The following is a 24,230-nucleotide window of genomic DNA, read 5'->3' as shown; positions in this document are numbered from 1 at the left end:
GGAGCGGAGACAGCCTGATTGCTAAGGAAGATTGGTGACTTTCATGGACCTGCAAGAAGAATTGTTCCGGTTTTAAAATGTTATTACTATAAAATCGTTGTTTAAGAACATGGTGTTAATAAATGGGGGCTGCTGTGGCCAATTTACTTCCAAAAAATGTGTAATGGTCTTTTTTGGGGGGTAAATGGAGGTTGGGGTATGTTGATCAACTGGTTGCAGCAGTGGAGGACTTCTTATGCTGTACCCTGGTCATGTACAAGGATTGTACAGTTATTTGTAGTGGGAAGGGTAGGATATCCAAAAACATTAGCCAATATAGTTTTTAACGTCAATATTGCTGGACCACATCAGAGAATGTTAAACTTTAGCAGTTACATTGTCTTACCTTTACTCAACCGTAAAACTAAATTAAGTGATGCCAGTGCTGACTGTGGACTAGGTGTAGGGTTGTCTTTATAACCGTATTCAACCTCCACAGTACCATTAGCTATGTAGTTACATGTGACATTCATTCTGCAAAAATATGAAAAATTATAATTGATTATTATTAATTGCATAACACCCATAAGAAGTAAAGTATTTTCAAGTTCCTCTACTAAAGACATTTTTACTTTACAGGTAATGAAAAACCAAATATCTGGCATACAGAGGGCATCAGATGTTATCTGGAGAGCTGAACACCTCTCACTAATTCCTAGTAAGTCTATTCAAGTGAATGGGTTTCATCTGATACCTGCAGAGAACACCCCTTACCTTATTCAAGTCAAAGTTTACTGGGCAAGAATGCTGGCTGTGTGTCACTAACAGCAGAATCTTTCAAATGACTTATTTAAAATAAAATGTTTACCTTAATCACAAGTTTATTAACCCCAATATAGTCCACCAGATGTGCATGGTAATGGTGACATTTACAAAGGGAAACTTTAGCTTTAGGATTTTCATCCTCCCACTGGCTAATGTTATATCATTTTAAAAAATGCATGTCTCTGATGTTGGGTAACCTTTGGCAAAATGTATTCAATACAACAGAAGCCTGCTTGTGTGAATGCTCCAGCCAGTTTTCTGACGTATGAAAAAAATGAGCAGCCATACAAGCCGGTCAACTGCTCAGTTAAACCAAATAGATATACTTATCTTACACGAACAGCAGCTTTCCAATTTCTGTGCTGTAGTATGTGATCTCATTGTAATAAATCATCAAGTTGTCTTCAAACTTAAGGGGGGGGGGGAGGAAAAAACAATTTAATAATTAAATTAAATAATTTAAGCACAAAGCATTGAGGCAAGTATGACTTTGTAACCCTATATGGCACTATCCTATACAGTTATGCTGTTCACAATAATTGCAAGTCTGTGCAATTGTAATAATATTCCATTTACCAAAAAAACAAGTGAGATTAACCAAGTTTACCTATTTCTCCACTATCTAGCCTACCAAGTAGAAAGATTTGCTGTACACCAGGTAAAGAAAGCAGTGTCCTTGTTCAAGTTTAGCAGATCAGTACATTCAAGAAAATAACTTCCCGTACAACTTTCAGCTTCTTACCGCAGTGTCCCTTCCTAGTACCAAAGACATGTTCTTTACAATGTGGCATACTTGTACCAAGATAATCATTTTATTCATCTTTAGAGTGAAAGTTCAAAGAGCGCTCCTATTTGAGAATTTGGTAAGTGGACATACACACATTTAAATGCAGTTGTGACAAATAGGTCACAACTATTTGTCACCAAAAAAAAACTTCCACTCTAGCCCTAAATTAGATATGGTTATACTTCCCTGCTCAGTCCTAACACTGTACCTTCTGGTAAACAGTCACCTAATGCCATTACATGCTGAGAAATTATTTTAGATTGCCTACCGTTCTTGTGGTTCTACAGGAACTTGCAGGAAATACGAAGTAGGCAATGTTTCCATCACTGGTAGTAGGTCCACAGGATGGATCTCTTAACCTGAGCATTGACAAGTCCATACCTGGTATATCAATGAGTAGCCTCACAGTTACTTTAATATTTCCTTCAGGTGAGCAATCTAGAGGCAAAAATAACTACATTTAATTGGATTACCATTTTAGGCAAGTAGCTCCATTTTTTATTCATTATTCCTACAACAAATCATTTAGATAAGGAATGAACTGTAAAACCCTTGAACACACTGGGGTAGGTAAAGTTTGATTGTGGAATAAAAGTGGGATCAATATATTCAAAACAGCCACAAACCTGAGACCATCTAGGATGATTTTTAAAACTGAATTTTAAAAACTGAATGGGAGGGAAAATAAGATTTGCAGTTTGTTCTGCAGATAGTAATTAAGCCATTATGGACATGTGACCTATTTCAAATTTAACCTGTATATGGTCGTGTTGGCAACATCACACAGAAAGAGTAAATGATTGATGTTTTTAAGTACCAGATACAGAGAAATATTAGTAATTGAACTTACAACAGGAAGGGATGGCCAGTCCATAGCGTTGGCAACCAGGTTTCTACACCCTAACCCCTGGCTATAATCCCGATTGCAGGTCGAGGTTAAGTTTCATTACAAAAAGCGTTAACCCCAAGCCACACTCTGGGTGGAACTGAGAGCTTACCTGGTCCCCACCAGCCTGCAGCATCCTCCAGCAATGGCTACCTGGCATCTGCATCCCCTTAGCAATGGAGATAGATGGTTGCAGACGTGAGATGCAGATGCCAGGCAGGCATGGGACATGAGTGCAGTGGCGTGTGCTAAGGGCAGGACCGGTGGGAAATTTAAAATTAAGAATTTTTAAATGTGAAATATAACCGACATTTAAAAAAGTTCTAAAATAATCATAATTATTCTGCCAGGGATGTTAATAAACCCATACCAGTTGGGTCTTAGGTATAGGAGGCTGATTTGAGCTTTTTTTACTACCCCCTTATTCCACAGATTTAACACCTCTAGAAATCTTAAAAAACCCACACAATTTACTTTTACTGCATGGATTTGATAAAGTATAGACATACCTAGTACTGTGGTGAAGCTGTATTTAATTTAGCTTTAATTAAATTTTTAGCTTTAATTAAAGTGTGGTTCCCCCATTTTGAAAATTCAGAGTTTAATTCCTAAAATATGCTTTTTATTCAAGATTGGTGAGCATTACCTTTCCTAGCAGTTTGGAAACAGGGGATCCAATTTTTGCCATGAGGACATTACACTAAGCCTACCCAATCAGGCATTGTAACGTGACCGCAATGCCATCTCAATAACCCAAAAACATCTTACCAACTAATTTTTCCACTTCACAGTTGAGAACCATTGAATAGATTCTGGCTCCAGTGCCATCTGTTATAGACATTGGAATTGCAGTCATCAAGCTAGTTCCAACTGCCTGTATAAAAAAAACAAAAAACACATACAAGTCTGTCATACAACGTAAACCAATAGGTTTTCTTTGACTCATATTATTGGCTGTCCTGAAGCAACTTCCAGTCTTTGTTAGCTGCCTCAACAGTGTGGCGGAATTGGCACCACTTCAAAACTAAATCCCACTGCCCGCACATTAAGGAACCTTGATAACACTGTACTTGAAAGATTTTGGCAGGTTTTCTATGGATTCCTAAATTTGACTGTCTTTTGGAACATGTTTGTATTTAAATGGCACAGATCAAAGCAGTTGCACTACCATGAAGTGTCTCAAGCCGGTAGTTAGGATGGGGATCCTCCAAAAACCTCCTGGGGATGGTGGTAGCAATTTTTGAAATGGCAGAAGCATCTCTGCTCTTTAACCCTCCACAAGGCTATATTGTACGTATTTATGTTGCCTTATTATTTGGTCTCAACCAGGGAGTTTAAACCAGCAGATAGCACAAACCAAACCCTTCTTACCTCGCTCATGACCAGCTCAGATTGTGATGAGACCTGGATTGTAATAGAACTCCGATTGCTGTCCAGAATTAGTTGGTTATTGGTTGTCGCCAAGATATTGTTAATATATACATTCCAGCTTGGATGCAGGTTACCAATGGTAGTAGTGAGCATGGAACCACTTCTGGCACAGGGGACAATGTTGGGTGGTTCTAAGCCATAAAAAGATTAGTTACATTTGGAAATATTGTTCTATACATTTTTAAATTGAGGAGCTCCTCGTCTTCTTTCAAGACCTTCAAAGCAGTGAGTTACTGGATTATAATTTGAAAATGCTAGCATTCTGGCAGTCATGCAATTCTGTGGTTTCAGCACAGTGTCACTGGCCAGGAACAGTAGGAAGTTGACATATGCTTGTCACAGTTCAGTAAGTGAATACACCATAGCCAGGCACTTAGCATTTTCAGACCAAGGATTGTTTTCTACAGAGGCATTGTTATACTTCCCTGGAGTGCTCTACTACAACAGTTATAGCCAAGAGGATAGGAACCCCAGGTAAAAGCCAAAACCTCCAGTACTGAGACTTGACACAGATACCCAAAAAGTTGAAGATTTACTTACCTAGAAAGCTTTCAATGGTAGTGGAGGTAGTGAAGGTCTCATTATATGGAATGATATTGAATCCAAAGGTCACATTAAGGGTGAATAGAAAGCCACCTGGAAAAGTCTTAAGAAAATATTTTAGTGAAATTGTATTTTCTAACCAGGACATTCCCCTTGCAATCCCAAGACAAAGAAATTGTTTATAATCTTAACTATACAACACATTCACAAACCCACAAACTGATAATTAGCATATCTAGCCTGCCAATTTCCTAGGTTTGTGTGCAAGATGGTGTTCCATGTCTCACTGGAGGACCTACAAGATTGTGTTTCCCTTAGCAGCTGGCACACTGTATACAAGCATGTATTTACCCAAGTGCCAGTTTCTGTTCTACAGACTGCCTTTATTATGGGCAACCTATGACCCAAAACAATGTATGGGACAGTCATGGCTGGCTTGAGCAAAAACAGAAGTATTGATTTCAATATACCACTCAGGTCATCTTCCAGATCATTATTGATCCCATGTTTAATTACACTGGAGATCAACATTTCAATGCCACTTTCTAAAAACTGACATTAGGATACGACGGAACCAATTTTAACTTCCATGTGGTGTGTTATAAACATTAGCCTCTTCCCCATTACAAATGCCATATGTAATACAAGAGACTTTGCAAATTAATATTTCCCTATCACAGGTAAATCTACTGGAGCAAACTTGATTTGAGCCAGTCTGCTATTAGTGAAGTCATGAAAACCTACCAATAAAAGGCATCTGGCTAATCTTATCCCACTAGATTTATAGCAGTCATTCACTCAAGTTACAGGCCTGAAAAGTAGAAACCCCTTTCTGAGTGATATGACATGAGCAATGACTACCTGTATGATCAAACTTTTAGAATACAGGATGCATACCTTTCTAGACACTTGTGGATCAGTGAAAGGAACTTTAAGGACAAAACCAACACTTCCATTTGTATACTTTATTGGCGATACTTCAAAGCCATGGCTCTGGGCCTGCGACACAGTCCGTGTGTCTCCACCAGTTGTTATATTGATCAATTCAACATCTTCGAGGAATGTGCCTATTGTGACATTGAAGATCAGAGTTTGTGGTATAGTATCTGTTGGGGGTGAAAAAAAATTGCATTGTTACATTTGGAAATTGGTAACTTTCTTCAATATAAATGCAATACCTTACCATTTGTTGTACAGGAGGCACAATACTTACCATTGGTTATGACTGGAGGCCTTGGTTCAAATGGTGTTAAAATGTCTTTTATAATTGTGTACTTTGTGACACCCCATGCATCATCTATCCAGACATTTTCAATAAATGGCTTAATGTTGTAGACCACCCCATGCTCCCGATTCACAACATGGCTCTAAATTGGAGAAAAAACAAATGAGAACAACTTTTGGGCTTCAAGTAGAAGGCTGTGCAAAACCGCTTTTAGATAAGAGTTTAAACACTTCTAATTTTCCTACTTCTCAGCCCAAGAGGTAACAATCTTAAAAAAACATTTATCAATTCAAATGAACTAGGTCTGACTGTATACACCATTTCTATGCAGTTTCCCTAGGACTTTAAAGTTTGTCCCAATCCCATATGAGATGGGATGATCTTCATGATAACATTTTGCAGTCAAGTTGTAAAACACAATCCTCCTTCCTATATATGGTCCAATTGTAGTCTTACATGGCCATCACCCCAAAAAGGTTGAAGACAGCAGGTCAACATTGTGCCACTTCCCTCACCTTTTCAATTGTAAGCACTTTTGGGCAGAAACCTCTCCTGTGTCATTGTATCTGTCATTTGCAACCCCTATGTATTTATTGTACAGTGCAATATGATTGTTCTATATAAATACTGTTTAATTATACTTCCAAAATCATAGGGTGAAATGGCAGGTTTAACTTTGTTTAGAGACATTTACCACTCCTATAAGGCAGTTGTGTCTCTACCTTTAAGCCTATAAAACCTTTTAAAATGACAGACATACGCAATGCTTGAGGAAACTTTATCAAACTTTCTGTAGACTAAGGAGGGTCCTAAACCCTGAGCCCATATGACCATAATGAGTTATTGTAGAAATCCACAACATGCCCAACACTACTCCATGTTGGCAAAGCCACAAGAGCGACTCAATTAGTATCCTGCATCCCATTTTACTTGCAGGAAACCCAAATAAAAAAAATGAAGTGGAGGTTAAGATATTAGGATACATTTTAGTATTTAATTTTGGGGAATTGCATTTTAGGGTAACACTAGCCATTTCCTTTGCCCCCACAAAATTTTTTATAATGCCATCATTTAGTAAAAGTCAGGGCAAGCATTAATAGCTTCACATTAAGACAACCTAATGATGGACTATATTTCTCTACCTTATAAAATCCTCCATCAGCACCTATGGGAATTCTCACAGTGAGGGCTTCAACACCATCAGTGATGTCATATTTCCTAGCAAGTATTTCATCATCTTTTATATTCAGAAGGTCCAAGCCAAACTGATAGCTGCTTCTCTGGAAAATCTTGGCACCAATAAGCAGAGGAGGAATGTTCTTTGGAATGGTCCATGTTATCAATCCAGGGGAAAACACCACATCGTCTGGAAAAGAAGGGAACACGTTTAAAATGGAAGCAATGCATGTTAGGATACAGTAATTTAATCTCCGGTAAACAGTTGGAAAATTTTAACCAAGTCTAAATTATAGGAATAATGGAAGTGCCTTTCTTCATCCTGCTGAATTAGATTCTCATGTAAAAAGAACAGATTTTTTTAAAACCATAATTCAGGTCTGGAGCACAGTGGGCTGCAAGTCAAGTGCCATGGTTTATTACAGAATCAGGGGTTGGAAATTACACTGCATTAGCTGATGTTTCCCTGGTTACCTGGAAACTACAAATGCTGCCACCCTGGTTTAGGGGGTTTAGTCCATCAATCTCCAATGCAGCTGCAGAATAGCAAACCAGCACCTGGTGCAGATTGAGGATGCAAAAAGCAGAACCAATATGCGAGTACACCAAACTGTGGTGTGTGGTTTTGGGTAAATTCTTGGCACAATTTTGTGCTGGGATAAAGCCACTCATGTGCAAGAATTACATTATCCCCACGCCAATGAAGATGGACAGGCTAATCCTAGATACTCAAGCCAAACACTGAGAAAACTAAAGTGCCACAGGAAGCCACATCACTGGAAGAGTTTCTGTAATGTGCAAAAAAAAATCCATGTGATGGCAAAACTGATATTTATATTAGATATTTATGCTCAAGTGGGAAGCAACAGGCAAAACCAACTCTAATAAAAATGCAAAGATTTGTCGCTACCAGCGTTCGTGAGTAGGCCAAGACTTGCCAGATCGTGAATGTGGAGCCAACAGAGGCATCTTACTCTGCGGACAGATCTTTCTCTCTAAACACATACTGCTCCCTGTACTCCCCAAAAACAATCATCCCTTTCCATCTACCAAAGCCACTCCAGTTGCCTTCCACCTTGGGTTACCTCACCATCACTATGGCATCTCACCCAGTGTACAACACTAGTACAGTGCACCAACATTTTGGCTTCTCAGTTTAAAAACAGTTGACTGTAGTGGTCTTAAGACTATGCCATTAACATTAGCCAAAATAAAAATGACTACTGGTGGATGAATTTTAATCTATAAATAACTTGCACATCAGTTACATTTTTTTTTTTTGCCCAATGCCATTTAAAGAGTACATGTTCCCAAAGCAAACCCAACACTACACTCTACATCTTTAGCACCCATAGCAAATATTTGTAACCGCATAAAAACACTAATGAGAGCCTGAGTCAACAGAAGCTTCTTTGACTCCTTTTAGTGCTGCAGAGACCCTCATAGCAGTCAGACCTACCACTAACTACTGGTAAAGCCAAACCAGATCCATTGAAAACTACTCACCAACTGGACAAGCCACAGCATTATCAACCAAGTAGATGAACCATCTCTGCTTGTAGAACAGGGTAGCTCGCAGCGTTGAAAAGAGCACACCACCAATCTAAAAAAATAAATGTAATTTAATGTTATACTACAGTAAATGTTAAAGCATCTAATCAAATTTGAAGTCAGTGCTATGTCCCAGGAGGTAGTCCATTTGAGTGACTGCTTCATGCAGTCATGTTATGTCCCTGTGCTCAGTAATACCTACATCCAGATTATGAACATTTGAAGATTATGTTAGCTCAAATAAACATTGTTTTCCACTTTGTATATATTAGCAGCTGTGGTTCACATGTCTAAGGAAGCTGTAGCCTTTCAATCTGAACCCTCAACATTCCTCTAATGAAGTTAGATTAGATGGATTACTCCAAAATCAACCATTTTCATGCAATAACCTGAGGGCTGGTTCTTAAGTGAAATTACGGTTTAGACTAGGAAAACCATTCGTGTGTAGAGTCAGACCAAAGAATAACTTTCATATAAGTTTCACCATTTTTACTACGCAGACATTTGCTATTAAATCACCATTTGAGGTACAGTCTCTGTAGCATTGTAAGAAGATCTCATCAGTGTCCTGGATTCTGTGGTATTCACGCCATATCCCAAATTTTGTGCAGCATCAATTAGCATGGTTGTTTTCTGAGTAGAAGACTTGTGGAACACAATTTGCCAAATTGACAGTAATCCGGAAACAGCCTTTTGGAAGAAAAAGAAAGTTACATTTAATGAACTTTTGTGGACAGCTCTGGATTACACTTTTAAGCAAGTTCCAAAGACCAAGCAGTAGATGTTATCTAGCTTATAGCTACTTAAGCAGCAACCCAGTACGATAGGCAAACGGCAGCTATTGTTGGCTTTGGAGTATACTGTGCTCTTAATCCTTCATCACTAACCTAACAGATGAGCAATTTCTGGGACAGGCCTGTCCAAAATCAATACCCACATACATATTCTTAATTTAGCTTTCCAGGGCAATCTTGCTTCTTCATGTGTCCTGAACATGCTTATTTGCCTCTCTGGTGAATTTGTCTTGAATGCCTTAAGGGACTACCAATGCAAATCCTCCTGAATAAGCACAAGTCCGTCCAAGCCACCTAAGGCAGGTGAGAATTTAGACAAACACATTTGTTAATTTTGACGCACTTACAGAACTAAAGGCAGATGCCCAATCCTCTGGCTCATTTTGGAGAACCTTTTCTGCAATTTCTGGGATCTTTCTTCTTACAGACACCTATGGATATTTTAATAAAGATTTTTTTTGAATTTCTAGAAAGAACAAACAAAAGTACATGCCATCTAAACCAGTCAAGCCAATGAAATAGTAAAAACAAGCAATATGTACATCTAGGCTAGGTAATGTTAGTTTCTGATCAGAAATTCAATTTTTAGATTGCCTTCCAAGACCTAATGCAAAATAACTTTATATCCTATAAAAACGGTATTGGAAGTTAACCATTAGCAGGCAAGTTTTGGGTTCCTATTTGAACACATTGAAAATTTCAGATACAACTAGCAAGTCAGGTTGTGTGTAAAAATCAATTAAACCAGATAGGAAACTAGTTTCTTCTCCTAAATGACCTGAAAGAGCAGACTATACACATGTTCCATGTTTAGGGACTTTTTGCGGCTTCTTTTAAGTGAAAAATGTTGGATCTCTATATGATCAGGTAATGTAGTGGCTAGTTATAGAGACATGCACAGTTCTTAGAAATCAGGATCCGTTAAGATTTATAGTATTTCCTATTCATCCTTGCAATCTTTCTTGATGTTTCTAAAGTCCAGAATGTGAATTTGGCTCCTTACAAAGGCTGCATTCACCCAAAAGCCCCTAACCAATCTCACCCAATACAAGCAAATATGTTGACAAGCTGTCTAGCTGTTAACCATTGCCAGGAAGGGATAGGGAGTTATTTTTGCCACAACTGCTAGTTATATCTTCAGCCTATGTTCAACTAATTCTATACCATGAAGGCATCTCTTCCTGATCCCATTTCAACACTTCATCCACTATATTGGTAAAATACAATCCAGGATTCATGCCACTGCTTGAATTTCATGACATCTTCCCACTCAAAGCACAAAGTTTTTTTGGACAGAATAGTGGATTCTATCTTCTCAGGTTATAAATGTAGTGCTCCCCATGGAATAAGTTACCCTTTGATTTTTCCAAGTTACAATGACAGTACAAAAAGTAACAGCTAAGTTTCAGGAAAATTACTAACTATAAAATAGTTTAGTTATTTACAATTTGTTACAAAGGTAGATGTTGGCAGCTGAGGTTGCATAGTACAACCTGCTTCAATTCAGCAAGGAATGATTGCTCCTTACCTCCATATAGTTGGTTTCACAGACCATTTCTCTGGGGCTCCAAGAATAGGGACAGCTGGTTGTCTTTAGGTAGCTCACAGCACCAACCATATCAGGCCTGGATGAGATTTCTATCTTCACCGGCACTGTGAAGTACGTGTCATTCTGTAGGTATAATCACAGAATGAGCAACATTTTCCTACAGATCCCAATTTGTTAGAAAGTTTATGTGTAACCACAAAAAAAAAAAAAAAAAATTTCTATCAACGCAACTTACCTTAATTTGAACATAGCAACTATAGAGGGAGATCCTGAAAGTCATGTTGCCCCAGCTGTCCTGGGATATTTTATAACCGCACTGCGTGGCAAAAGAGTCCGTTATCAAGACTGCGTTTCCATGCTGATCTATGACGAAATATTAAAATACAACAAATGAAAAAGGCCAATTTCCCAATAGAGTAAAGGTTTTCAGTTTAAGTAAATTACTCCACTAGAGGTGATATCCAGCATGATGTTCAATCAAACCCCCCTTACCCAATACAGTTAATGTATTTATGCTCAAAATTGATGTTTTTATAAGAGTGGGAAAATGCAGAACTAAACTGACTGCAGCCAGAGGCTCCATTTTGTCTGGAAACCCACCAATAGGAAAGATTAAATGTACCACTGACAATTTTTAACATTAGGGTAACACTTGCCTCCTTATCATTCTAGCTGCAGATTATTTCCCTTCACTTTTGTAGAAACCCTAGTGAGGAAATCTCTGCAACAAAGGCCAGATAGCAGGAAAACTGGAAGGAATTTAACCTTGCAATAGGAAAGATTGGGAACAGACTAAAATCTAAAATCTTACATGTGACCAGGGCATGCAAACTGTGCAGGCTGGTAGGCACTCGAGAGCCTACTAGGCCATCATATTCTTCAATAATTGATGGCAGACATGAAAATACACAAAACTGCTGTGTTTGTAGGATTACTAGACAATAAAGGAAGCCTGGGGAAAACATCCACTTTATTCAAGGACTAGTAAACTGAAATATTTTAAGTTTTTAGAAAAACTTTAGGTCACAGGTAAACGTGCCAAGCTAGTGATTTTCAGTTTTGCAATCAATGTTTTATATACATACACTAAGCATACCAGTTGAAAGGGAACTTCAGCGAAATGGCAGGACAGTCTCTACCCCAAACAGGCAACAGTAGGATTACAAGAGAAAGGAGATGTGAATTATTATTATTAAACGGGATTTATATAGCACCAACATATTATGCAGCACTATACATTAGGGGTAGCAAATGACAGACACTGACAAAGGAAGTGAAGAGGACCCTGCCCAGAAGAGCTTACACTCTAAGAGATGGGGTGATTGAGTGGAGAATCAGTTCAGTGGAGGCTGGAGCTGTGTCCATTTGTTAGTAAGCCACAAGTTGAGTCTTTGAAGTGCATATTTATATAATAGATTATAATTTTATATATTTGGAGGTGGATACAGAACTTGTCATATTGCCCACCAGCATTAGGCATTGTGGATCACATTCACTAAGTAATTACAGGTGGTGGACAGAAAATTGGTGGAAGTAAGAGTCAAATATGAGCCACAGGCTATTAGTAGACATCTGGGGAAAATAGGCTGGTAGGAAAACCTACTAACAATTTACTAAATATTACAATTACCTCCTGCTAAATGTATTTGCATCCTACCTCAGTTGCCTTTTTTCTCAGCCTATAGAAAACACTGGGTCAACCCCTTTGCCAGTAGCAAAGATGGGGCAATAGTTTTTTCCTGATAAATTTAGCACATATACTTACCTATTAAAGTAAAGTTGAATTTTTAGGATTCTTAACACTTACCAATAGCCGAAAATCTGACAAACATGTTAAACACAAGGTCAGCAGGCAGATCATGCTGTATCTGAGATCTCCTGCAGCTGGTTACTATAGAATCTATGGAGAGAACACACATGATCAGTTGCAAATCTTTACTTATTGTCATTTATACTGCTGTGTATATTCTGACCAGTTACCTGAGGCAGTGCTCAGTTGTGCAGAGACAGCAGCTAGAAGTGCCAACCTAAAACAAAAAGACATTTAGTATGTGTTGGAAGCTCAGTGCACAATCAACTAAGCTTCTCCAATGACTGGAGACTTTTTGTTTGGAGAACATCGATTGCCAATCTTACACAACATGATCATATACAATATTCTGCCCTTCCTACAACCCCCCCTTCAACCAACAACTCCAACCACTGGTTGGTGCAATAACCCATAACACCCCCATGCATGGCGAAGCCATAGTGGTATCGCAGCCAGAAACCTGCAGAGAGATAGTCATTAGAAGAAAACACAATTGGTAGATAAAATCAGTACCACTCTGATACAAAGCAAGTCCATAGATACACAACTCATGTCGACACCCCCCCCTCCCCCCAGGTAACAATTTTGTTCGCAAAAAGCCAAGTGAAGTTAGAGATAGGCATGCATCCCATTATTAGGCCTAAACCACCACATGTGGTTCTGTGTCAAAGGGGGGGAAAATAATAAGCTTGTGTAACAGTACTTTTACACACTAAAAGGTCAGGATCTAACATATTATACCCGAATATCTAACACATCCCACTTCTATTCAAGCACACCCATTACATCATAATACATCTGTATACAGACAATGCCACATAACATACAACACAAACCAAGCCAGCAAGGTCTATCACTTAGATTTATTACAAGGCTTTAGCCATAAAATCCTCAAACCATTCTACATTGACAAGTTAAATGAATGACAGCTGACCACCTCATTATGCATCTTAGAAGAAATCCTCAGCTTCAGCAATAAATCAGTATCAGACTTTGCAAAGCTAAATACCCAGAAACTAAGACACATAGGTAATAAATACACCATAACCTGATGAAGAAGCCTGATCTGCAAGATACATACCCCAGGTAGATAGCATGGGGACGTTTCCCCCATTTCACATGACCATGGGGTAATTTATAACACCTATACACAATAGACAACATTACACACAGCATTTTACCTGAAAAGGAAGGCCATCTTCAGTGGCAGAACCATGTTCCCAGATCTCCGGTACAAAATCATCAATCTACAGATCTCAGAACAAGTTACACCTCATATTTTACATTCAGCTCCCTCTGTGACTTGAAGCAGAGCAAATCCTACTGATGAATGGCAAACCTGACTGATCTCACATATGAAACCATCCCTCTAATTGACCTAATTACTGAATGCTGTTGTAGATTATCCTAATTAATGAAGGTGCCTGCCCTTATGTTACCAATAACAGCTGCTGTGTGATTTCTCTTTTGCAGCCTCACAAGAGGGACATTCATGACTTAGAAAAATAATTGAATGTTTTGCTTATTTAGATGTAAAAATATTAGTTACCTGGCTGTCATGTTGCTTCAATCATTCAGGTTACTAAGGTTGATTTACTAGGAGTACGGTTTGCTAGTAAATAGTAAAACAAAAGGAGCAGACTGCTCAGACTAAATACCTGATCATGCGTGAGGGCATTTAAATATATATTTTATAACATAGTAATGCAGTCATAATACATCAATGCATATTGTTTTCAGCACTTCAACGCAGCAACCAACCTTAATGCATTGCATGTCTTGTCAAAGATGAACCCCTGCACACCTATGTATTACTGCATTTTACTTTGTGCATAACATTACTTGGAAATTGACCTGGAAAATGAGGGAATGTTTGAGGCAATGTCATATTCATGTACATGTATATATAGAGCCCGTACTAGCACACTTTGCTTTGGTTGGTACACATTCAAGGTCCACTCACACCACTCATGTTCATTCCAATGCATTAAACCTATGCATGTTATATCAACATCTGTTTTGTTAAGGTAGCCTATTCATTTGAATAGATTCAAGGTTGGCATGCACTATTTATTTCAATGCAGGTACAATAGGAACACACTGGTATCAAAAAAATTGCATTGCAAAAGTACTTTTTCTTTATTACATTGCATTGCCAGTTTATTCAAAGTGTATAGGATGCTTTATTGCAACACATGTTAATGGGTGACACAAAGCACATGGATGTTTATTATTGCAAAGTAACTCTGAAAGTCAATGGCTTTAGTTTTTGTTTTGCTGCGTTGTCACTTCATTTATAATACACAACATGCCACAAAACTGTAAAGAAACTTTCATGCTACAAGCTTCTGCCTTCTTTCTATTAACCAGAGCTGCGTATTTGTTCCTTGCCAACGACTGAGTTTTATACACATATCATATGATTGTCATCAGAGACCAATGGTTGTGTTCATCTCAGGTGAAAATTTGCCATGTTTACAGCAGTCCTCTAAAGTCACTCATAAATGTGCTATGACGTATTACTGAATGACCGATCAAGAACGAGCACTGAAGGAGAGCACAGTGGAGTTCCCCTTGCTCATCCTGCACCCTCCGTAGAACAGAATGGTTCTTCATAAACTCAATTGTTCATCTTTCACTGGAAATAATTAGGAAAGATCGTTTCCAGCAACAGTGATCTCACGTCTATCTGATGTATGTACAAGGTTTTAAAGGTAATGACAGTATAATAACCAGGCATATATCACTTTCAAAAGGAGGTCAACAATAGCAACCCAAATATATCTTTAATGACAAGTTTATAGCCTAGCTCCCGACAAACTGATTTTTTCAAGAGGGTTAGACCCTTAGTTTTTTTTTTTATTACTTATTATTTGACTAGGAGAGGGTTGTTAGAGAGCAAGAAGTAAGTGGACATCTATTTAGCAAAGCCACAGATAGCAGTAAAACCCTACCATATTCAAAATATATCCTGGAAAGAATTTGACATTTTTTTAGTTGGAGTTGGACCTTAGGTGGCTTGAGGTTCACCAAGAAAATTAGGATGCTCACTTTGGTTGTTCATCTACAAAAGTTTGAGCTATAGCAAGAGATTGAGCAGACACAAACTGCAAAAATACTGACAAAATGATCTCAAAAATGAGCAGGAAGTGGCACCTTAGGTTTAGTTCTGAAAATAGGGGCTGCAGAAACTGCTGGTGAACCAACTAAAGGAACCTATACTAGAAAGCAGCCCTCAAGCTGGTAGTATTTTCTTTGTACCTCTTGTATAGAATTTTAAATTACCAAATCTCACATGACTTTGCTAGTTTAGGGTGCTGTCTCCATCATGTTTTAATTTGAAGATTTCATGTAGTCCATGATTTTCATATTATTTTACTGTTATGAACCTTATTTTGTATGCTTTTTTTATATTAGTTTGTTTGCTGGTACTCACCATGCCCTGAGGAAGCCTATTTAGGGAAACGCATTGGGGCCTGAGACCAAACTTACTCTAAAATGTACATTAATATTAATATGTACACAAAGGACGATTGCCTAGGAGCCTTAGTGGCCGCTGGACTACTTTGCTGTAAGATGTTACCAGGTCAAGGCTCTGAAGACCACCTTTTGCAGAGACAGAAAGCCTACAATAGGAAGAGAAGGATTAGATGAGAAGATAGTCGGGTTTCAGGCAGAAGCTAAAACTGTAGGAATGGTAGATACCGGTGGAGTCAGGCAATACAAGTCGGCAATAAAAACAATAGAATATAGCCTAAACACTCTCTTAAAGATAGCTTGAAAGGTGTCCAAGGCAAGAAGTTTAAATTTGCTTATTGGCTTGCATGCGTGTGCACTTTTCTCACTACAGCTGTAAGTCACCCATCAGATACACTGCACTCAGATGGGATGGACATTGCCACATAAGGTACTGTAACAGGTGTGTACAATATAGAAGCAAGGAAGCTGAACCTGCCATGTTTCCTCCTCCATCCAGGCCCTCCTCCTCCTGTGCCCTCTAACTGTTACATAGGTGGCATGGTGTGACTTACTTGTGTTGTGCGCTATAATGTGAATTGTCTGCAGTGACTTGTATATGTGTTGATATGGGTGCGATTACAGGGTTCCTTTCATATTTTTATTGATGTCTGTGTCCTGGACACTATCATCAGAGCAGAAAAAAAACAACATTATGAAAGTCTTGGAAATGGGATGGCTTATTATAATATTATTATTACTAATATTATTAATAATAATATTTTTTTTATCAGAACAGATGAATTAACTTCACATAACAATAAATAAAAGCAACGAATATATCTTGGACATTTAGTCTAAGATTTAACACCTAATGAGGTCACCCACCCACTAATATAGTGAGCGACGTTGCCCCCATTTTGGTCTAATAAATAATGTTCTCACCCAAGATTTACCCAAAGTTTAAGCATTATTCACATTATATACAATTTTATAATAGATGAACTTTAACTTATGATTTTTCTAAACCAACCTGATTAAAAAATCTGTAAATTTGGGTAAAATATGGGTGATTTTTGGGTGAAAACTTTTATATATACACCCCATTTAGGCTAACAAGAAAAAAAAAGAGGGGAGGTTTGCCAGAGATATCCAAGAAAGGCAATTTAAATTCATAAGTCACAGCTTATTGTCTTTCCCGAAAGAGGGCTGGCTAATCCCTGTTGAGTTGAATGCTTCTTCTCTTTCTGGAAATCAGCTCTTCTGGTCTACTGAAATCCATCCATTGACTCCTGAGATTTTTAACCTGCAAACTAATACATAGAGCCAACAGAAAATGCCCAACACATTAAACCCTGACCAAAAGAAAAAGGGGAACACCGAATGGGGGCATTTGGCAGCAGAGTGGAGCAAATTTTTAACCTCCAAGGGTACAGGAGGTATTAAAAAATATGACAGGTTTGTAACAATTCCCACATTAATCCAAAATAGTAAAATTGAATAGTAAAACACACTGAGGCTCATATACAATGCATTGTTGTATAGTATACTACATATAGAATACAACACAGTGTATAGATTAATGAGAGGATATTGCAAGGCAGCTTAATATTGTGAATTGGTTCTGCTAAAAAGAATTTAATTTTGCTAAATTTTGTTCCATTAGAAAATGCAGCAAATGCATGACATCTAAGGTATGTTGGCAGGTTCTCTTCTTTGTATAGATCAGCAGAGCTATTAATTAAATACAAGGCAGTTAAGCAATGTAACAATATATTTAAATACAAATTTCCCTTACATCTGTCGCATAAGAAGTGTAAAATGCTGAGACAAGGAAAGCTAAGAACTAACCACTCCTGTAAGCTTTCAATAATATTTAGCTTCAATGTCGGATACAGGATTGAAAGGTATCAAGCTGTCTTGCTTTTAAAGGGAACCTGTCAGGAAAAAAAATGGGAGCTGTCATTGCTGTCTGGTTTAATAAAGAGAAAAGCGACAGTGCTTTGGTAAAAACCTTACCCCATAATTGCCTTTGGATGACTGTGATGGAGGGAAGAAGTGCTGGTAAGGTGAGTATTATTGGGTTGTGGGCCCTTTTGTCACGTCAACCTGGCAGATTACATAGGTTATGGCATGAAAGTGGCTTGAGCAATGGGAAAAAAGGTAGGAGCTAAATTGCTGTACCTGAATTTAGGAGGGACGTTTGGAAATGAAAGGTATGTGTATATTTACCTCTAAACAGTATTTCACATACCATTTGTCCCTTGGTTCTCCCATTCTTCTTCCTAACTCCTCGCTTGTTGACTCTACCTTCTCTATCATGTACTTAAGAAAATGTAATTGGATTTATTGATGGTCTGTAAGTATCATTTTGGTGGTTACATCTTGTAGGCATCTCACATAACTTTCCACCACCTGACTTGAATTCATTTTTAACCACTCTCCATGCAAAATTCTCCATTTCTAGTATGTTTGTGGGTTTTCTTCCATGGCCTACCCATTTCAAATCTGATGCAACATTGCAATGGGCTTCAAACCAGGACTGTGACTTGGCCAGTCTAGGACCCTCCATATTTTGTGTGTCATTCTTATGTAGATTTGCTCGTGTGCAAACATTCTCATCACTTTATAAATTAAAGTTGATTTGATAACTGCAAGCCACTCAGACCATGAAACAGCAAACCGCAAACTGCAACATTTTCACACCATGGTATAATGTTCATCCTCTGAAATGTTTTTTGGTTTGTGGTAAATATATCTACTGTTACTATTGGACAAACAATTTTACCTTTAGTTCATCAGTTTATAACACATTGTTCAGTGGTCGCCAACCTTTTGGACATCATGGACCACTCATTTCACAGACTCCGAACCATCCCATGCGTATGCATGGGAAGCCAGGATGCTAGAACCCGTCCAGAGACACAACTCGTCATCCTGCAATCCGTACGGGAGACATGGCCTGTGACTCTGGCTGGTGGGCCCCCCCCAGCGGGGTGCTTCTCCTGACCATCTGTGGACCAACGGTTGGAAACCACTTCTCTAGAAGGCCCCGTCTGAGCATATATGTGCCATAGAAAACTGTTGCTTTGCTCCAATGTTTTAGGACAGCAAGGCTTTTTCCTGGCACACATCCCATTCAGTATAAATTGGTGATTTGATTTGATGTAATCTCTCTTTGACAGCATTTACACATATAACATTAATGACAATATTCTGGCATCATATATTTTGGATGAGTACTGGAACTTACAAAAATTGGAGTTCTAGCCATTCAATTCTTTCCCAATGCTCCTTTAAAACTTTATAAAGTTTTAAGCAGTACCTTCATTTTTATCTAGCTAGTGCTCCTGAAAATAAAAGAGGGATAGCACGTTGTAATCAAAGAGTTATCAAAGACCCTGAGGGTCGTTATTTATTGATCTGAGGTTCTTCTGGTTTTTGATAATACATGGGGCCCATGGAATAAATTCATCTACCTAAATATTGAAGGCAGAAGGAGCCTGCTCTCCCCTTTTTTAAATACATATAACTCCTCTGTTGTTTACCCATAGAATTAGATGTCTCTTTGTTCTTGTTCATAATAACCTAGTAGATTGTGTTGCATGAGTAGTGCAAGGATATCCACTGATGATGCACGGACGTTTTTGGGCATTCGCTGAAGGAGCAGCTTGCAGCACCCTAGGATAGGTGACATTTGTATCCCAGAAAGCTGCAGGTTTCCCCTTCAGTCTTTACAGCTGCGGTAAAGGTGAATTGGCCTTCCCAAAAAATTTAAAAGAAACTATATATATATATATATATATATATATATATATATATATATATATATTGTATAAAAGGGATAGCCACTATTTTATGTAATGTTTTTATATGTTAGACACCTTTTAGGAAAATTGCAGTCCAGTTGAATATGACTAATTACTAACTACTCAGATAAAGAGACCCCTTCTAACTCTAAATTTAACAGAACAAGAAAACATTTCTGCAAAGAAATAGGGCTGCATATGTGATGTAAGTGTTGTATTTACCAGCAAACCTTTAACAAAATGTTCTTTATAATCCTTTGCTTTATCCAGATTCTGAACAATATATGTAAGTAGAGAGTGTATCAGTGCATAAAGGTTCTGAATGTCCTTTTCAATTCAGATGAATAATTAATCCATATAATATTAAACTTTTTTAACAGCTGTGCACTGGCTATGCTGCAAATGACCACTGTGTGGCAGCACTTGTCCTATTTACAGGTTCCCAGTTTTTTGAACAGACAATACAAATAGCATTGAAAAGCCATTGATCTAGAACAGCGTTATCAGCCTTATAACATGGGGGAACCCTTAAAAAAGTCTTAGGTTCCCCTTCCATATTTACTATATCCACAGCTCACAGTACATTGGTGTAGTGGTCAGTAGGAAGAATGCCTCTTACATTGCTGACCAGTGGGAAGAATGTCATCATTACAGATAGCCAACAACATCATTGGTGTCAATTAACCTGACCTAAGAGGTACAAATTACTAATTGCCCAAGGAACCCCTAGCAACCTCTGAACCCTGGTTGGGAAACACTGATCTACAATTTTTTGTTTCCAAGAAGAAAAAAAGATTCCTATTAATTCCCAGATTGTGAAGCATTAGGGGGCCATGAGTGGTGTTGCTGTACCGCCTGGAAAATTTGAGTGCTCAAATCCCATGGGAATGCACTCCTGCAAAGGGCTTTTCTTGCAGGATTCTTTATCAAAAGCTTTTGAAAGGCCATTGTGTTTGATGACTCCTGGTATTAAATTGGACCTTCCGTTTTCCAGGGAAAGTCTGCTTTATTTCCCAGCTTTCTTATACTTATCCTCCATTTACTCACCAACATGCTGTTTGGTGGCTGAATTAAAAAAAGTGTTGGGTAAATCAAAAGATTTTCAGCTTACACAGGGCCGAGGAATTCTCCACCATGGCAGGGTAACTAACCACTTAGGTACCCAGTGCTGCAGCCTGGGAGTAGTGATGGGTGATTGGAGTGCTTAGAGAGTAAATGGAAGTGAGTACAGGTAGTACCCAGGTTACATACAGGATAGGGACTGTAGGTTTGTTCTTAAGTTGAATTTGTATGTAAGTCAGAACAGGTACATTATTTTAATGAATGTAATCAGTTACTGTATAAAACCCTCACTCTAAGTTAATCACAAACAAAGCAAAAAAAAATGTATGAATCCTAGACATTCATCAACTTCCGGAGCAAGCTGTGCTTTGATATGCAAAAAGAAACAACTGCAGAGTTAGTCTTGGTCATTAAAGTGTTACAAGAGGCTGCAGAAAGAGCATAGTCCTTAAGATCACCCACAACCTCAGCTGTGTTTAGCAAAAGATTTCTTCTGAAAGTCATGCAAACCCCCCCTCCCCCCATCAAGCCTCCACCCTGCACACGAACATGCAGGGAATCCCCCGTTTGTATCTAGGAGTCGTCCATATGTCGGATGTCCTTAACTCTGGGACTACCTGTATAGGTGTGTTGAGGGGGGGGGGGGGGAATAATGAGGGACGATTTACTGAACTTTTTAGTTACTTGTCTGTGGCTTTAATACTCCACTTGCTGTATTTCATTCACCTGTATCCAGAATTCTGATTCAAAATTAAAGAAATTATTCAGAATTCTTTATCAGCATAGTTATTCTGGGGCATTGGCTAAAAAAAACTGAATCTAGAGGCTATGTATTACAGTAAGAAATGTAGCATTTTCAAGAGGTGTAGCTGACTCCTGCTGCCTGTGCTCCTGCCTCCTGTCAACTGCGATCTCCAACTCACTTGCTATGGACTGGCACCCGTCCACGTCCATGGGGAGTTAGGGACCTTTGCTCTGGAGAAACCCTAGAGTTCCACATAACACTTGTTGAGAAACGCTACTATACAGCCATTCCCAATCATCATCACTCATGGTTCCTCCAGACCAATGGCAGATGTAGCCAACAGTAGACAGTAGACAGGACTGGTTTAGGTCTCCCCTGGGGGGATGTCAATTGAAGAGGGTCCAGGATTTTGTACCTCCTTATGTGTGACACTGCTCCAGAGGTAGCTAGAGGTTCCTTGAGCTGTGGCTGGTTGACCTCCTATCTTATAATGTCTACAAAGTTCTGGTTCGGATGCCACTTGACCCAAAAATCCAACCACCAATTATGACAACCACTGTATAGGGAACATTATTGCCACTGATCCCCATTAAATTAATTTGATCTGAGGCTCCCTGATAGCCAACATTTTAGGGGTCTAGAAAAGTGTTAACCTGTAGCTGCAAGTTTTCTTTATTACCCCGGGACACTCCCTTATGTTATCTCTTTCTAATAACATTTCTATTTTTAAGAAATGTGCTGTCCATTCTTGCTCACTAATTCACCATGGCACAAACTATAACATCCATTAATAAGTTCTTTTCTGCCATGTGACTATTATTCACAGTTTTTCATTGGCTTTCACTAGTGACAATAAAGATGCACCAACAAATATTGATTGCCATAGATCAGTGAACCCATTCCTGGACCTTTAAAGCTGTGTTAACTACAATATCATTCCACATTTTTAGACTTTTGGCAACTTTTTAGTATATTAAAATATGATAAAAAAAAGATCTCAATGATAACCCTGAATTATGCCTAAATAAAAATTGCATTCTCCTTATAGAGGGAAAAGAAGATGGAAGTTTACTGATCTTTAAAATTGAATACATATGTTATGTATCATGCACAGGTCCATTGTGAAAACAATATCTGACGAAGGATGTAATTTAGATACCCATTATATACTGTTTATACATTTCCATCAATGAGCCTGATTTATTAAAGCTGGGTGATCCCGCACACATGGAATGGATTTCTCAAAAGTGTACTATTTGTTAGCAAATGTTTTCAATTCTGGATCAGATCCATTCCAGGGTTGCTGGATCACACGGCTTCACTGATGAAAGTGTATCCTCTCCAGCCTTGGAGAGCTTTAATAAATCAGGCCCAATGAGAGACAGGCATATTGTAAATCTTTATGTCACAATGTCATTGTGGAGACCCTGGCTTTATATACAGCACGGTGAGAGGTGATAAAACGCTGGCCTTCCTGTGTCACTATGAATAGATGCTCTGAAATTGGCACCGCATTGTAGTCCCATAACCGGCCCTATTCTAAGATTGCGCTTGCTGTTTTGAAAAGTGATCTCTTTTAAGAACATGCTGCAAGTGTTTGGAATGGTCTTCCCTCCAAGTCATTCGGTGGTAGCGGAGTAACCGCTTGTGTGCTGTAGAAACCAAACACAGATAAGATGCCGTTACTAAGACATAGCCTGCCGCCCGGCTGGCACAAAAGACGCGGCGTCCTCATACTGCTCCCCAGCTCAGTTTATTGTACTGTACGGCCATTTATTCTGCACAAAGCAGAAATATTCATGACTGCTGTACTCCTTATGGACCAGAGCAAGCTTTACATTTTTCCTATAGGCCTAGTGTTCTGGAAATAAATTATCCCATTATTTAGGGCATTCAAAAATATTAATAATATATAACAGGCTGAAGTCACCCCTAAAAAGTAAAGATATATATATATATATATATATATATATATATATATACATATATATATTAGGTTTAATATATTTTTAAAGAATGATTACATTTCTATGTATAATACAGATGAAAACAAGTTACACTTAGTTACATTTAGGGGCACACAGAGCTTTTTGTAATGTTTTCAAAAATGTTATCTTTTATCTAAATTAAAATAAGGGCCCTTTCTGAATCATGGGCTGGCAGCTCCTTAGCAAAGTGCTACTGTGTGGCTGAGAGAGGCAAACCGCACCATCGTATGCAGCTATGGTGCAAAATCATGAACAGCAACCACGCAGCCAAAGAGGACTTGTTACTTTTGGGAATTTGGCCATGATCTGCTGCACATATTGGTCCTCATTCACTTGAATGGAGGTGTCTGGGATCATGGATGAGTCTACGGCAGAATGATGTGGCTCACTGAGGGTCTGCAATTGCCCAAAGGTTATGTTCAGACTGGTATTGCAGAATGACATAGTTGACCACACCCAGGTACCCATTTTAAGTTTTTTTGTATTTTTTTTGCAGGCAGCCAGGTGCAGTTGTGCGTTTCCCTGTTATCAGGCACATCCTTTAATATCAGACATCAATAATAACCTAAATGTCCATTTAAAAAAAATATAATGTAATTTATATATATAATATA

General features: G+C 38.4%; 1 protein-coding gene across 1 annotated transcript in view; it reads right to left on the bottom strand.

Moving 5' to 3' along the window:
* The window catches only part of LOC140328137 (uncharacterized), an 18,087-nt gene extending 4,216 nt beyond the window's left edge, over window positions 1-13,871 (bottom strand). Inside the window, exons 1-17 of the mRNA XM_072407504.1 lie at window positions 13,738-13,871; window positions 12,727-12,773; window positions 12,554-12,646; window positions 10,982-11,109; window positions 10,726-10,869; window positions 9,545-9,628; window positions 8,923-9,093; window positions 8,359-8,455; window positions 6,819-7,042; window positions 5,665-5,818; window positions 5,349-5,557; window positions 4,449-4,554; window positions 3,849-4,039; window positions 3,246-3,351; window positions 1,860-2,029; window positions 1,140-1,213; window positions 386-513 (exon numbers count right to left, since the gene is read on the bottom strand). Of these exons, the coding sequence (XP_072263605.1) occupies window positions 386-513; window positions 1,140-1,213; window positions 1,860-2,029; window positions 3,246-3,351; window positions 3,849-4,039; window positions 4,449-4,554; window positions 5,349-5,557; window positions 5,665-5,818; window positions 6,819-7,042; window positions 8,359-8,455; window positions 8,923-9,093; window positions 9,545-9,628; window positions 10,726-10,869; window positions 10,982-11,109; window positions 12,554-12,646; window positions 12,727-12,773; window positions 13,738-13,799 (2,188 nt within the window). The 5' untranslated portion in view covers window positions 13,800-13,871. The remainder of the gene's footprint in view (window positions 1-385; window positions 514-1,139; window positions 1,214-1,859; window positions 2,030-3,245; window positions 3,352-3,848; window positions 4,040-4,448; window positions 4,555-5,348; window positions 5,558-5,664; window positions 5,819-6,818; window positions 7,043-8,358; window positions 8,456-8,922; window positions 9,094-9,544; window positions 9,629-10,725; window positions 10,870-10,981; window positions 11,110-12,553; window positions 12,647-12,726; window positions 12,774-13,737) is intronic.
* Between the last annotated feature and the right edge of the window lie 10,359 nt (window positions 13,872-24,230).

Source organism: Pyxicephalus adspersus, chromosome 4 (assembly GCF_032062135.1).
Source record: "Pyxicephalus adspersus chromosome 4, UCB_Pads_2.0, whole genome shotgun sequence".
NCBI lineage: Eukaryota > Metazoa > Chordata > Amphibia > Anura > Pyxicephalidae > Pyxicephalus > Pyxicephalus adspersus.
The sequence above is the reverse complement of the archived record's forward strand: the minus strand, read 5'-3'. Positions and strand labels throughout refer to the sequence as shown.